The sequence below is a fragment of the Vigna angularis genome, chromosome 3 (genome assembly GCF_016808095.1).
Source record: "Vigna angularis cultivar LongXiaoDou No.4 chromosome 3, ASM1680809v1, whole genome shotgun sequence".
NCBI classification, from domain to species: Eukaryota; Viridiplantae; Streptophyta; class Magnoliopsida; order Fabales; family Fabaceae; genus Vigna; species Vigna angularis.
The window spans coordinates 20,765,569-20,780,587 of NC_068972.1; the positions used below are offsets into that span (position 1 = coordinate 20,765,569).

The following is a 15,019-nucleotide window of genomic DNA, read 5'->3' on the forward strand; positions in this document are numbered from 1 at the left end:
GGAATGAAGAGGCATTTTGACTCGTTGGTCATTTAGGAAATGTTTTCTTTATAAATTTGCATATGAGTAATGATTTCATGCACCTTTTTCTGTTGGGCTTGTTTGGTGTTACATTTATCTATTAGCTCTTGGAAGTTATATCAAGGAAACTTTATTCTGCCAGCATTTTCGGACATTTGCTGGCCCCCCAAAACCTCATTTTGACTTAAAACATGGACAAAATTCAAGTGTTAATATCTCCAGTAATTAACTACATCAACATCTTTAACAATATACACATCTAATGCACATTCTCTATACTTATATAGCCTTGTTTTTTTAGTATGTGATCACAAGTTCGATTTCTGAAATCCGCAAACACGAAAATATATTTATTGAGAGAATATCACAAAAACAAATAAGCTATTGAATTGAAGTCTTGTCTTAATTTAAGAGCTTCTCCTGTTTAAACTTTATTCATGTATGTGTTTTCCTTCACAGTGTGGAGATTTCTGGGCCAGACATTGTTTTGGTCGTATTAGAGAAACGTCTTTAGCATATTCAGTGACCTTTGTTTTGATAATGAACTTGATGGGGGAAAAATCCATTGGGAAGACTCGTGTCCACAGGAATATATGGTGTACTAACTTCTCTTAGCTGGATCACACATCTTTCCAACTTAGCCAAATTCTCTCTTATCTGATACAATTTCTCATTTTTATGTGTGATGTGTCCACGGCGCGTCTACCTAAAAGTCTAGGTAAAAATACTTTTAATATGCAAGTTTCATTTTGAAATGTTGAGAACTGGTGTTTAACATTTGAAGAAAATATAGCCTGAATGAAAATCTGTAAAAATATGTCAGATTTGGACCGATCTCAGGTGACTGTTGTTGGCAGTAAAAATTTGAGGCCAGTGTTTGAAAAACTAGTACAATATGTTTATGTCTACTTTATTGGAATGTAGGAACTCGATTTTTGTTTGTTTATGCATATTAACATTAACAATAGTAACATATAATATTATATAAACACACTATTTATGAATACTCATACCTATTGCCACATATTGGTACACTATTACATTATAAGAAGGCACAACAGAGGGTATGCAATGTCACAAAGTAGTTGAACAAAAGGCAACATTAATACAAATCTTTTCGACTTTTATGTTCCTCTTTTCTTCGGTACAAAATCTACTCTCTCTCTCTCTCTCTCTCTAATGTCTTTGTACATATATGCTTATACCTTTAAACGACTTTTTCTTGTTAAACTTGTTAATCAAGTTTGGCATATTGCTGCAGTGTGATGGATCCCCATCGAAGACCATCACTATCTTCTCTTTACCCTAGTGGCAAGCAAAAGGGAAATCCTTTACTTGAGAGCGGAGTATAAACTCAAGGTCAAAACCTTCAAAAGAATCAAAACTATAAGAATATCAAAACTTTGATTGTAACACCCATAAGGGTATAATGTGCCTCCAATTTCAGTACTACTTTTGTTAGACTCAGGTAGCTAGCTAAGTAGGTGAAAAGGCTGTGTTTGCTTTAACTACGGTTTGTGGTCAAGTTTTTTTAGCCTTCTAATAACATCAGACACAGTTTTAACTGGGTGTCATTTGATAATGCAAATTCCAAAGTAGATGGATTAATCAAACAAGTTGCAGACGAAAAATGTTAACTTGTCAAACAAAAAAACCATATTTTATATGAATGAAGGATTCTTGATGGAAACAATTCCTGTTATTAAACGAAAAAATCCTACGTGTGAAAAGCAAGTTAGGGGTAGTGTAGAAAGTGGACTTCAAATCATGTGAGCAAAGAAAGAATCTCCTCAACGGCCAAATGAGAGAAGAAGAAACAAGAATCTGTTCTGAAACTTACGTATATAATAAGGACCCCATGAAAAAATAATGCATGGCCATATCAAAAACTTTAGTCATCTGTCTCTCTCTCTCATATTCTCTTTTTTCTCTTCCCTACCTCCCACACTTCCCCTGTCTGCCATAAATACATAAAAAAGTTGAGGGGAATGTCGTCTGGTTCGAGATCATTCATGTAAGTAGTCTCAGACGTAACTCTTCTGGGTGATTTCGGACCAGGCTTCATTCCCCTCAGCAACCAACCAAAAGCAGACACTATTTTCTTCCACTCCTACATACATAGACAACCTTCTTTTCCTTTCATCACTCTCCTTCTCATGTCGTGTTCTTGATGTTCTAAGGCAATTGTACATCATTGCATAAAACGGGTATGTAGCAGTAACTTGTTATTGTGTATGCTTTCTGGTGGTTATAACTCATAATTTCAAGTTCCTATCTTTCCTCTATAGCTTGTTTTGTATGAGTATCTGTTGGTTTGTTGATAAACACTAGTTTGTTTGTTTGTTTGTTGTCTTTGGGACCTAAGCAGCATAATTAGTTTTTTCTTGCTTGTGTTCTGTTGGGGAACAATCTCTTCATTCTTCTCCAGAATCATATTATTTGTTCAGCACAAACTATCTTTACCAGGTGGTTAAGTTACTCTCGTGATTCGAGAAAACTAAAACTACAGAATCAGAAAAGAATTATGAGATAGAAGAAAGGCATGTGGATTTGATTTATTTAAAGCTCCTTAACTGATGTAATGAGAAGACTATCACAAGATTCCTCATAACTTTTTGATGTTATTTCACAATAATCACATGGAAAAGCAAACCCCATAAGACACAAACATCAAAGGGCAGGCTTTGTTGGCATCACAATCATGAGTTGTTTCCAGCATAAAGCTTAATCTCACCAAGTTTCAATATAGTTCATTCTTTAGGTAATACTGATATATTAAATATATTTTTAGCCGAATGATCGGATGGAACACTGTTACTCATCCAATCATTTGCGTCTGAATCTGATTTGAGAGTCTTCTCTTACAGTTGCACTATCTAGTATGAGTACAGAGAAATGGTAAAATAATAGGTGAAAAAAATAGTATTACAATAATGCAGTCCAAGCTAAGACATGACATACACAGTGAAACCGAAAATATATAACTAGCTGCAACATACACTAAAGGAAGGTTTTTTAGGGTAAAGATTGTAAATATCTTCCACTAGAAACAATTTTGTTCGAGTTGAGTAGGATAAATGTGAAGGATAAAGTTTTCTCTCTTGAGTATTTTTACGTAGTTGTGTATTTAGGAGGGCACGAGATTATTGGTTAAACTGAAAATATCATAGTGATTAAACTGAAACAATACTGTAACTAATGATCAATGTGTTAAGTAGTCAGGTGTTTATAGTTTACAACCCATAAAAATGTAGCAAAATGACATGGCTGTGACAGAATAGGTAAATAGGTAGTAGTGTTGGTGTAGTAAATCAGGGTGAATGATTCAATCTAGGGGCATTTTGGAGTCTTGACATCATCCTTTGCAGGGAAACTGCAGTTACAGGTGACAGGAACATGCAGATGGTAGAGTATGGATCGGGGAGTATCACTTGTCCGTTCAATTGCACAAAAGGCGAAAAGAACAGTAAAATAATTCTGGCATGTTTCACCTGGGATGGAAAGAAAACCCCCAGGCAGGTAAATGTACACTTATGACTTTATAATTTTGTAAAGCTGGTTGAAAACTAGGTAAGAACAAACTCTGTGTAAACCATGAATATGACTCAAAAAAATGCAGCACCCTTCATACAAAGAGCAGATTAAATAAAGATGCTTGAAACATTGCACTATGGTTCAAAACATGACTAAATATTATGTTTGCAAAAGTATATAAAATGAAGCATTAGTGATTATGACAGAATTAAAATTTTGTTTTCTATGTGGTGCATTGAAAGAAGCATATTTGAATCAAATATACGAAAATTGACATTTTAATAAAAAGTTATTAAGCTGATACTTAGAGCCACATTGTGAGCAGAACAGTTCTTAAAATACTGTGCAATATATTAGCATGATGAGAACATATTTGTTGACCCCACACGCTTGGTGTAATGAAATGCTTGTTGGTTTCATCTGAGTCATCATTTTTATTTTGGTACAGATGAAATAAAAAGAACAGTTAGAGACAGCCTTAAAAAGGAGTTCGTAGGGTCATCCCAATTCCCAAAGCAGACTCCAGTGTTGGTTCATTCCATGATTGATTAATTACAGGCAGAGGCTCCATAGAATCAGATTCCAGATCACTTACCTAAGCCACCAAGCAACTTCCACCTAAAAGAGACTTCAGAAGGCACAGATAACAAACTACATGCTTCTTTGGCACCTGCAAAGCTGGCATGCACATGCCACAGAACCACCAATTACACCACCTACACCTAAACCTCCTTTTTTCTGCATATTTCCCAACAACCAAACATTAACCTCCATTCTATTATCATCACTCACTAGAGCAGCTAACACAAAAATGAAAACTTCCTTTTCATGCTACAACGGCAAGATATTGTTACATGATCCAAGTATTTGGAATACTAAGTGTAAGTCTAAATCTCAATAGAAATAAGAAAATACAATATTATATATATAGATAAAAGACTCTTTAATTTATTATTTTTGATAAAAAATTATATGAATCCCTTGTATAGTTAGATTCATCTGACTCTCCATTGTTCACACTTTTAACTAATTCTTTGAACCGTTCTCTTATTAGATAAAGTTTATGGAGAATTTTTTTTTTCAAATTTAGTTTGCTATTTTTTTAGTTTTTGATAAATTTTTAAACAATAATGAAGCACTTGTTAAAAGAGATATGTTTAAAGATAATGTTAGTACTCCTCTTCTTACAAAACCTGTAATATTGCACCAGATACGTTGCAGAGGAGTTTTTCTGAAAAAGAAAATGTTAGATCTTCAGCAAATTTTTATTTAATGACAATTTTCAGCAAGACCTTAAAAACAAATTAACCGCCAAATAATTCAAGTTTTTTATTATTATTATTATTGCAACGACCTTATTATTTTATTTTCACTTTTCATCTGTTAACTTATCTATATATATGTCAAAGTATCTATTGTTCAATTAGTTTGAGAAATATTTTTTCAGTTGCCACTAATATTCAGAGGACATTTTGGTAACAAATAAAAACAGGAGAGACAATGGGCATGTTGTTAAGGGAGACATGAGCACAACAATTAGTCAACTAGAAAAAGGTTAGCAATTAGTCAACTAGGGATTGTGTGCACTTTGATGTAGGAAGGAACATTAATGGATAGTATGTTTTTTTTTTGTGTTTTTGTGTGTGATAATGCACAGTTTCAGTTCCACATACTAATTTATTTTAAAAAATGATTTTTTTTCTTGTATATTTACATTTTTTTACCTTCATTTAATACTATTCTTTTTTATTTTTTATTTTTTTCTTTCTTTAAAAAAATATAAAAATATATTTTTATGACTATTTTATCTTTATATTTTATGTCAAATAAATATAAAAATATGTCATAATATTATTACTTATTTATTTTTTATAAATGAAACTTCAGCTTGAGTAAATGAAAATAACAACTTTGAATCTAAAACTTGTTTTTAAGTTTTTAACAGCATATAACACATTCCTTCAGAAGACTGAATGTGAATTTAAGAGCCAAATATACTTCATAATGTGCCATTTGGTCATATATCCATTCAAGAATTTGTTATTTGAATTCAAATTTTCAACTAGATTTGTTGTGTTGTTTTTTTAATGTGCTTTTACAATATACTGATTTTTATATATCTTAAATATGAACTGTGATATAAAGTTAATTCTACAAGTTTAGTTAACTCTATAGATACAAGTAAACACGTGAGAAAATCATAAATGATGTGTTACTTGTTCAACTATATATACATGATTTCAGTCAAACAATCTAAAAGTATAGAAGATTTTAGTTAATTTATCAAGAATCGAATATTATTTTATTTTTTTATAGAATAAATGAATTATTTTAATCTTATCACCATTCTCTATTACGAAAATGTTTACATAGTTGCCCTTATCACGTTGATATTATTAGGAATAAAAAACACGAATGAAATGTTTTTAGAAATTAAAGACAATAATTACAAACATTCAAATAAATAATTACGTATTTAAAAAAAATAGAAACACAAATTAAAAGTAAAAGGTGAAATATTTATTTGGAAAAATATTTAAATTAAACTAATTAGAAATAAAGACTTAAATAATAATATATCATTTCCCCATTTTCGTACTCCTCTTTTTTTCTCTTTCTTTTCCTCCATTTTCAAAGCTTCGTCTCTTGTAATTGATTCAAGATTTAAATGCTTCGTGTCTATCATACGTTCTCTCCATATATTCCCTAAACCCTAATTAGAAGAATGAGACTTTAGAGGGAGAGAAAAAAAAAGTATAATAATATTTTTCTAACATGTTAATCACATAATAACACGTAAATAATATTAAAATATTATTAAAAAAATATTGTCAAAATATCATTATCTTCCTATAAATGACTTTTGAGGATAATATTTTAACAGTCATCACATAAAAAAATATCCATTTGATAACTTAAAATAATAATTTAATCATATTTATTTTTATTGTTTATTTTCAAATTCTAATATATAATATTATATTAGTATAATGGATTATAAGGTAGTTGTATTTTTGTTAAGGGTGTCCAAGTACTTTTTTTATTTTTTTTCTTTGCTTTTATTTATTGCGAACATGTTTGTAAGAAATTAATAATACAAATATCAAGAGTCAATTTGTGTTTTAAAATTTTTGTAATTTTTTGGTTTATGTTTTTTCTTCTTATTCTTTAGTTACTTAAGCAGTTATAATATATAATATAAAAGTTTACTGGAAAGAAAAAATACTTAATATTTTTTCTATTTGTTTATTTAATCACATATATTATTTTCAGTTTTTGTAATCAATTAAATTTTATTAAGCAAACTCATGTTGCAAAGTGTACAAAAATATTATTTTTTCAAGTTATTCTAAATTCAAATAAGTATTTTTTTTTCAAATCAATTTTGACTAAACACGAATATTCTCAATCACTTTTATTTAATCATGTTCAAGTATTTTTTTTCTAAGTCATTTATGATTCAATTAAATATTCTTTTAACAAGTTATTCTTAACTTTTACAAACACACAATTTGAATAATCAACATATCATTATCTTAATTTTTGCTAAAGATTGTAAATTTTTTTGACATACAAGGATTTGATTCTTTGACTAATTTGCTTATATGAACACAAACAATATTTTTTTAAGGTTTTTAGGACATAAGAAAATTTTAGCAAAGTTTTGGAACTTGCAAATTATAGCTCTTCTCTCTCAATTTTTTTTTTCTAAAAAGAGTTTTTGCATAGGCTTCATAATAGATGATCACCTTAAACCTTTTGGTGTCTATTGAGTAACTTTTAACTCAATTGATTATTTTCTTCTCATTATAGTTGTTGAGCTTTAACATATAGAAGCATTAAATGCCTTTCATACAACATTCATTACATTTCACAAGTTTTCATGCTAATATAAAATTTTAAAATATATAATAATATTAATAGAAAATAATATCAATTTATATAATCGTTATAATGATACTAGTGCTTGGTAATTCATATTAACATCTAAACTTTTATTATTTTATTACTTATTATTTACAAAGTCCTTTTTTTCAATAAGGATTTACTAGTATCTTAAGGACTTTATCTCAACTAAAATGAATCAACCAAACATACGTAAAATTTAACTAGAAATTATTCCTTTCAACGATTGACCTTGAGTTTATTAATTTTTATTTATCATATAGAAAATTCTAATACATAAAACAGGGCATATACTCTGCCTACTTTAGCAATTTCTTATGGCTACAACTTTCTTTTGACTTACTTCAAATAGGAACATGTAAATATTTTTAATATGGTATGGTCTTTTTACAAAGAAAAAAACATATTTAATGACTGATTTCGACAGCCAAACATGACAGTTCTTTGTTGGATGAAAAAAATTCTTTTTAAAAGATGATCATATCATGTTTTACATGAAGAACTCGAATTCAAGAAAAAGGGATTGAAGAAACTGAGGTAGAATAATAAGAAACAAACTTGGTAATATTAGTGTGGAAGTGGTTGAGTGCTAGCTTTTAGTTTGGATTCTACATACTAAAGAATAGGCAAAAAGTAGCAGTTTTCATTCTACATTGGAGCAGTTAATAAGCACAAATTGCTCTTCCTACGTCAATGCAAGCAACACATGAATCGTGTGTAGATGTCCTTCTCAGAAAACCTTTTAGGAAGCTAAATATGTATGAGCAACAAAAGGTTCCAACCATAGTTAAACTTACCCCATCTTACTGCATCATGACAGTTCCATGGAATGCTAGAACTCAACTTTTTCTTGCCAACATGTTCTTTGCACTTACTCTTCATATATATGAGGTCTCATCAAAGCTGTGTTCTAAAGAGGTTTGATCATGACAGACATATTTGAAAACCAACCATCACCTGATTCTTCAAATTATGCATCAAGCAGTGGCTTCTGTGTGGAAGACAAGGAGATTGGATATGGAGCTGCAACATCAAAACATATATATCTTTTGGCCAACAAATCTGTTCTCCACTTCTTTTCCATCAAAATTGACCTGAATTATGCTCGCATGGTAAGAGTATTAAGAACCCATCTCATTAAATTCAAGCATTGTTTAAGTAAATTTCTTCCTTAATACTTACAAGTTTTGTAAAGAAAGTATGAAGTTTTGTAAAATGAGAAGTACAAGTTTTTGGTATGTAGGTAATGGCAGAGTTGGTGGGTACTTTTATTTTGATGTTCTGTGTATGTGGAATCAGTGGAAGCACAGAAATCCAAAAGGGTGCAGTGGGCCTTGCGGAGTATGCAGCTACAGCAGGGTTAACAGTGGTGGTGGTAATTTTCTCTATAGGGCCAATATCTTGTGCGCACGTTAACCCAGCTGTCACAATAGCCTTTGCTACAATGGGTCAATTTCCATGGTTGAAGGTGCTAATAATAATAGAACAAGAGCTAGCATAGCATGGCATAGACCTTGTTAAAAATTTTCTGGTGGTATAATTGATTAGTTTGTGACTACGTACCATTATTTTGCTGAACAGGTTCCAGTTTACATAATAGCACAGACAGTAGGTTCTATGTCGGCAACATACATAGGTAGCCTTGTATACGGCATAAAATCAGATGCTATCATGACCATGCCACTCCAAGGGTGCACCTCTGCCTTCTGGGTGGAGCTTATTGCAACTTTCATCATCATGTTCCTCGTTGCAGCTTTGACATCTGAATCTCAATCAGTAAGGTTACCTATTCACACCTAAGTTTCTTAAACATGCAACTACCTAATTAAAACTTTTAACACTCTGCAGGTGGGCCATTTATCTGGCTTTGTTGCTGGTGTAGGAATTGGCCTTGGTGTGCTAATCACAGGGTACCTACGGACCTACCTTTTCTTTTCTTTTAACTTATTTTTAGAAAAATTAAGATGGTAGTTACATCAGCACAGCAAGGACATGATATAAAATTAGGAAAATATTTTTTTTGATAACTTTTAAGTAGTTTGTGATTGGTACGTTTTAAATATACGGACAAATAAAATAGTAAAACATAATCCATTGTAAGAAAATTGTTAAAAATAGTTGTTAACTTATCATAGTTGATAAATTATGTGATGCTTGTAGTTGATAAGGTTTTCGTTGTTGCTGGTTGTTAAACTTATTTTAGAGAGATAATTACCATTTTCTTTTCTGGTTTTAGGTTAGAAATGATAGAAAATTGTAACATAGTGTTATTTTGTAATGTGAAAGTGTTGGTTATTTGTTGCAGACCAGTCTCAGGTGGATCAATGAATCCTGCAAGATCGTTAGGTCCGGCAATTCTGTCATGGAAGTTTAAGAACATATGGATATACATGGTAGCCCCGAGTGGTGGAGCTGTGGCAGGAGCTGCAATGTTTCGCTTCCTACGCATTCGAAACCAACATTCTACTACGTTGTTCTCCCCAAACATCAGTGACGCTGGTCGTCCCATACCCTTTTGCTCAAGTTAGTGTGCACCAACATGAATCACTGTTTTAGACCAAACTAAAGAAACTGCAGAATCAGTAGTAATCATTGCATATCAAATAGCTTTAGCAGTTCAATTCATATATTTTTTTTTTCTAGGGAGAAGTGGGGCCATGATTTTGCTGGTAGAGAAAATTTGGAGTTTGTTCTGTCAAAGAATATGTCTCGGGAAGAAAAATATCAGATGGTGCATATCGAAAGAATAGGTGTGGTTACAAAATATTTCATCTATAATGAGAATTGTTTTTTATAAGCATGGTTCAAATTCGGTTGAAATGTAATATAGTATATTTTGTGACTAGTTTTTTTTTTTCTTGTTCATTTAGCTAAAATTTAATATCAACCATGATACTGTGGTGGCGAGAAGTTTTCTCCCAGAAATAAAACTCGTTTATAATTTTTCTTTAAGGGACCTTGACTAGACATAATATAAATATTTTTTTATATAATTTAATTCATAACTAGTACTACAAATATTTGAATCCTAAATCATGTACGGATGGAGAGGCGATAAATGCTTTGATTTCCATAAATATTTTCTCACCATCTATTTGTAATTTATATTCGAAATGCTTAAAAAACTTCTATAAGTCATGTGATATAGTAGACTTCTCAAATAAATTATGCATCCAACAACTTGTGTAGTGATATTAAATGTTGAACTTGAAATCAAACAAATTAAGTTTATATGATTTTGCAATATTGCAATTATTAGTACAAAAATAGTCTTTCACTTCACACAATTTACATCATATTCATAAGAACACAACAACAAAATGCAGTCTCATATTTGTAAATAAATAAAACTTGTTTATGTCGAACTATTTAAGGTTTGGTGTAAAACTATTTAAATTAGAGCTCTTAGCTTTCTTCTCTCACGATTGATTTTCTTCCTCTCATCTCATTTTCTTTCTTTGGTAACAACTGTGTGGGTGTTGGTAAACATTTTGGAGACCATTTTTATGATGTGAATTGGTGGTTTATAGGTGTTCGCAGTGATGGATAGTTTTCTTCAATTTGATTGGAGTTTTTTAAGTCCAAATGCATTAAGATAGGTGTTATATATATATATATATATATATATATATATATATATATATATATATATATATATATATATATATATATATATATATATATATATATATATATATATATATATTACTTTTGAAATTAAAGTAGTGATTTTTTTTAATATCTTATTCAAAATGCATGAATGTCTCCATTAAATTTGTTTATTGGTGTAACTTTTTGTTTTCACCAATTTACTTTCACATTAGAAAAGTTATATGTTTTGTTGTATTATTTTATTCGTAAAAATCATTAATAATAGCAAAAGGAAAATTTGACCAATTTTTTTTGGGATAACTTATTTTTGTGTGTATTTAATAGAGTCCTTACATTTGATAGAATATTAATAGATTTTGACATATAAAAATTTGGTGAAGAAAAATTCAAACAAAACTTTTGATAGAGACCTTAGATTGAGACACATTATAAAAGAAATTTGTTTACTCAAAAGGAATTAGAGGACCAAAATATGTGAAATGGTCATTTAATAATTTTTTTTATCTTTTAGTATTTTTTGTAACATTTTTCTATATTTTAGGCTTTTAGCTCACATACCAATACTTGTTAAGAAAATTTTAAATTGGCTTAAATGTTTATTTCGTCCTCATATTAAGAGGTGAATTTCTGTTTAGTACCCGGTTTTAAAAATGAAGACATTGGGTCCTTATGTTATGAAAAATGTATGAATAAGGTCATGTCCGTTAAGTTGACAGCAACGACGTTAAGTTCATGCTGATGTGGCCGCACTTTTTCTCTTCTCTCTTATGCTGTCCAGCTTTTTCTATCTCTTGTTCAACTTTTTCTTTGATGATTTGTTGAACTTGTTCTTTCTTTATGGACCTTATTCATATATTTTTCATAACATAGGGACCCAATGTCTTTATTTTTAAAATCGAGTACTAAACAGAAATTTACCTCTTAACATAGGGACGAAGTAAGCATTTAAGCCTTTTAAATTTCTTTGTAGTGTTTTAATAATGCCGCAATCTAAGATGTCACGAGTAAAATATAAAACATTCTTCTATGCAAAAATTTAAAATCACACAACATCTCCAAAACTGAAGTAATAAAAATCTAAATGTATTTAACGTCAATTAAATAAAAGCATAAATAAAAGTATAAAACTTCCAAGTAATAAATTAAAACTGTCACATAAAGTTTAAATAAAAATTGATTAAAATAACTAAAAAACTCTCCAATCACTCTCCAAATCTCATCACTTTACATATGTTGCTGTACAATAACATAAGTTATACGATCATCGGACACTTACAAACAAGTAAGGGTAAGCTAAATGAGTAAACATCAATACAATATATTAAACTCAATCATCAAGTCAAAACTATAATTCTATCACACTCACCCAAAACCCATTCAAAACAAATTACGCTAGTGAGTCAATCTCAAAACTAATCCCTTCATTTAAAAAACAAACCACACTAACCTCAAATAATCTCTAAGACCCTATATCATCACAAAGGTATGTCACATCAAATACAAACCACAGCCTAGAAATGCCAAAACAAGCATCGTCCTTATGTACTCTACCGTACAAAACATGTTCACCAAAACAGGACACTTGTTTGAGTGGTCCTCCACCGCAACTTTGAACCTATCTCCCTTGCTCCTCAGGAACTTATGAGTAAAAGCTTTATTGTTGCTCACAATGGGCATTATACTCAGTACAAGCCGAAAACCTACATGCGAGACATTCATCTTTTTACTCCCTCGAGAGAAGAAAGGGCAGTACTAGAACCTCATCTATTATACTTTCTCTTATAAACGAAGAGATTCACCTTTCTAAACCCTTGAAAGAGGAAAGGTGATTACCTTTCTACCACCTCGCAAGACGAAAGATGTAACCCCGAATTTACGAAGTACAACAAGGAGACATAATAATCACACATCATCACAACACCTAACAGCTCGACACATATACCAAATAAGGTAGTCAACTTGACAATCATTCAAAGTACCTTGGCCAACATTCACAAGACTAAAAAAAAAAACCCCAGCAACTCTGCATTACACCCATTAGCTGGCTACCAGGAGAAACAACTCGGCAACCAACAACTCAGCCAAGGTTTAAAACCCACAAGCTAACCTATAAACCTTTCAAAAACGAACTCTAAAGCCCTGAAGTCGAGATAACTCAACCAACACACAAACCAACTCGACCAATAGCTCAAACAGGTCAAACAACCTATAGAACATCCAAAAATGAGTTCTAGAGAAACCAAGGTCCCCAAAAACTCAGACAGAACAACCTAGACTGACCACTCTACAGTTCGGCTAACTCGGCCAACTCGGTCAAACAACCCAACACAACATCCTGGAGCACGATCAACCCAACCTAGCACCCTAGGGCCCGACCAAACCAACCCAACAATCCAGCTTGGTGTTGAGACCTTGGCAAGTGTACCGGATCGTTCAAGTAATAAACCGGTAAGTCCGGAAATCGTTTTCCCAAGAGATTTGTTTTGATTCACAGATTGATTAAAGTTTACTAATTTAGCGATTAATAAACGTATTTTTTTATAACACAATTAAGATTGGCATACAGATGAAATTAAAGTAGTAAAAACAGATGAATTAAAGTTCATTGGGGTTGAAATTCAAGTTCATCACTCCGGTAATCTTCTACTAACACAATTCCTCATAATTAAGCATCGACATTCTAGGCGCATGCAGCCCCTGATCCCTCAGATGACAGTTCATAATCACTCAAACTAAATTACTAATCCCTTAGCTAATTCAGTTATCAGATTTGCCTTAAACACAATGTCACAAATGACTAAAAATTCCCTCCTATGTCTAGGACTCGAAATCCTTTAGCAGTTCTATCCTAAGTCCGCGGTCTCATACATTTCCCAATGATTTAACCGTTCAAATAGCTCAGATTCCTATCATAGGCATGAATAATAAAGATAGAACACATAATTCAAACATGTTCATGCATTAATAGAGAAATTACATAGAAGTTCAGAAATTTACTCTCAACCCCAGTGAAATGGAGTTTTAGCTACACATATACATCATAGAAGAGAGAAATGATGGATTGGATGGCGGAAATTGGTGGTTTTCCACCATGGAAGCACTTGGAGCAGCTGCTGCAGCGTCTCCCCTGGTCTCCTCTCCGTCAGAACTCCCCCCCGAATTTTGGATCTGGTTTTCTTAAAAAGAAGGTCCAATAATTGAGTCACGAGATTCCTTCTGGGCGAACGTCCAATTTTCTGGACGAGCGTCCAATATGCTGGGCGAACGTCCAATTTTCTGGACGAGCGTCCGCTTTCTGGACTAGTGTCTCGAGCGTCCTGGACGAGCGTCCTCTGCTGGACGAGCGTCTTCTTGATGAGCGTCCTCTGCTGGACGAGCGTCCTCTTCTGGACGAGCGCCCTCTGCTGGACGAGCGTCCTCTGCTGAACGAGCTGCTGGACGAGCGCCCTCTGTTGGACGAGCGTCCTCTGCTGAACGAGCTGCTGGACGAGCGCCCTCTGCTGGACGAGCGCCCTCTGCTGGACGAGCGTCCTCTGCTCTGGACGAGAATCCGGACGAGCGCCATGAACGAGCGTCGCGCTCGCTATGTGACGAGCGTCCGCTTAATCTTCGACGAGCGTCCGCGCATCCTTCTAAGTCGCGCCCGACGCCCATTTTCTCGCGCCCAGGCGCGAACCTCTATGTAAATTCGCGCCCGGCGCCCTTTTTCTCGTGCCCGGGCGTGAAACTCTCTGTAAAATCGCGTCCGGCGCCCTTTTGCTCACGCCCGGGCGTGAAATTCTCGGCAGAACTGCGCCCATGAGTGTGGTCCAAGTCTTTGATGGTATCCAATCCTTATTTTTCATCAAAATAAACAACAAAAGCATCAAAAAACATTTAAACAGTCAAAATTATACTTATATCAACAATTATATACTTTTCATGAGAATTAACACTAAAACTTACT

The 15,019-nt window shown here is 32.6% G+C and overlaps 1 protein-coding gene and 1 long non-coding RNA gene across 2 annotated transcripts; both read left to right on the plus strand.

Moving 5' to 3' along the window:
* Positions 1-1,910: 1,910 nt before the first annotated feature.
* On the plus strand, positions 1,911-4,640 carry LOC108325439 (uncharacterized). Its single transcript, XR_001831829.2, has 3 exons — positions 1,911-2,228; positions 3,390-3,540; positions 4,004-4,640. It is a non-coding gene; the product is annotated as an uncharacterized LOC108325439 (long non-coding RNA).
* Positions 4,641-8,088: 3,448 nt separating this feature from the next.
* On the plus strand, positions 8,089-10,258 carry LOC108324634 (probable aquaporin NIP7-1). The gene is made up of 6 exons (XM_017557577.2): positions 8,089-8,573; positions 8,705-8,929; positions 9,043-9,237; positions 9,310-9,371; positions 9,767-9,984; positions 10,105-10,258. Exons 1-6 carry the CDS (start codon positions 8,388-8,390, stop codon positions 10,209-10,211), a joined length of 993 nt encoding a protein of 330 aa, XP_017413066.1. The 5' UTR covers positions 8,089-8,387; the 3' UTR covers positions 10,212-10,258.
* The last annotated feature ends 4,761 nt before the right edge of the window (positions 10,259-15,019 follow it).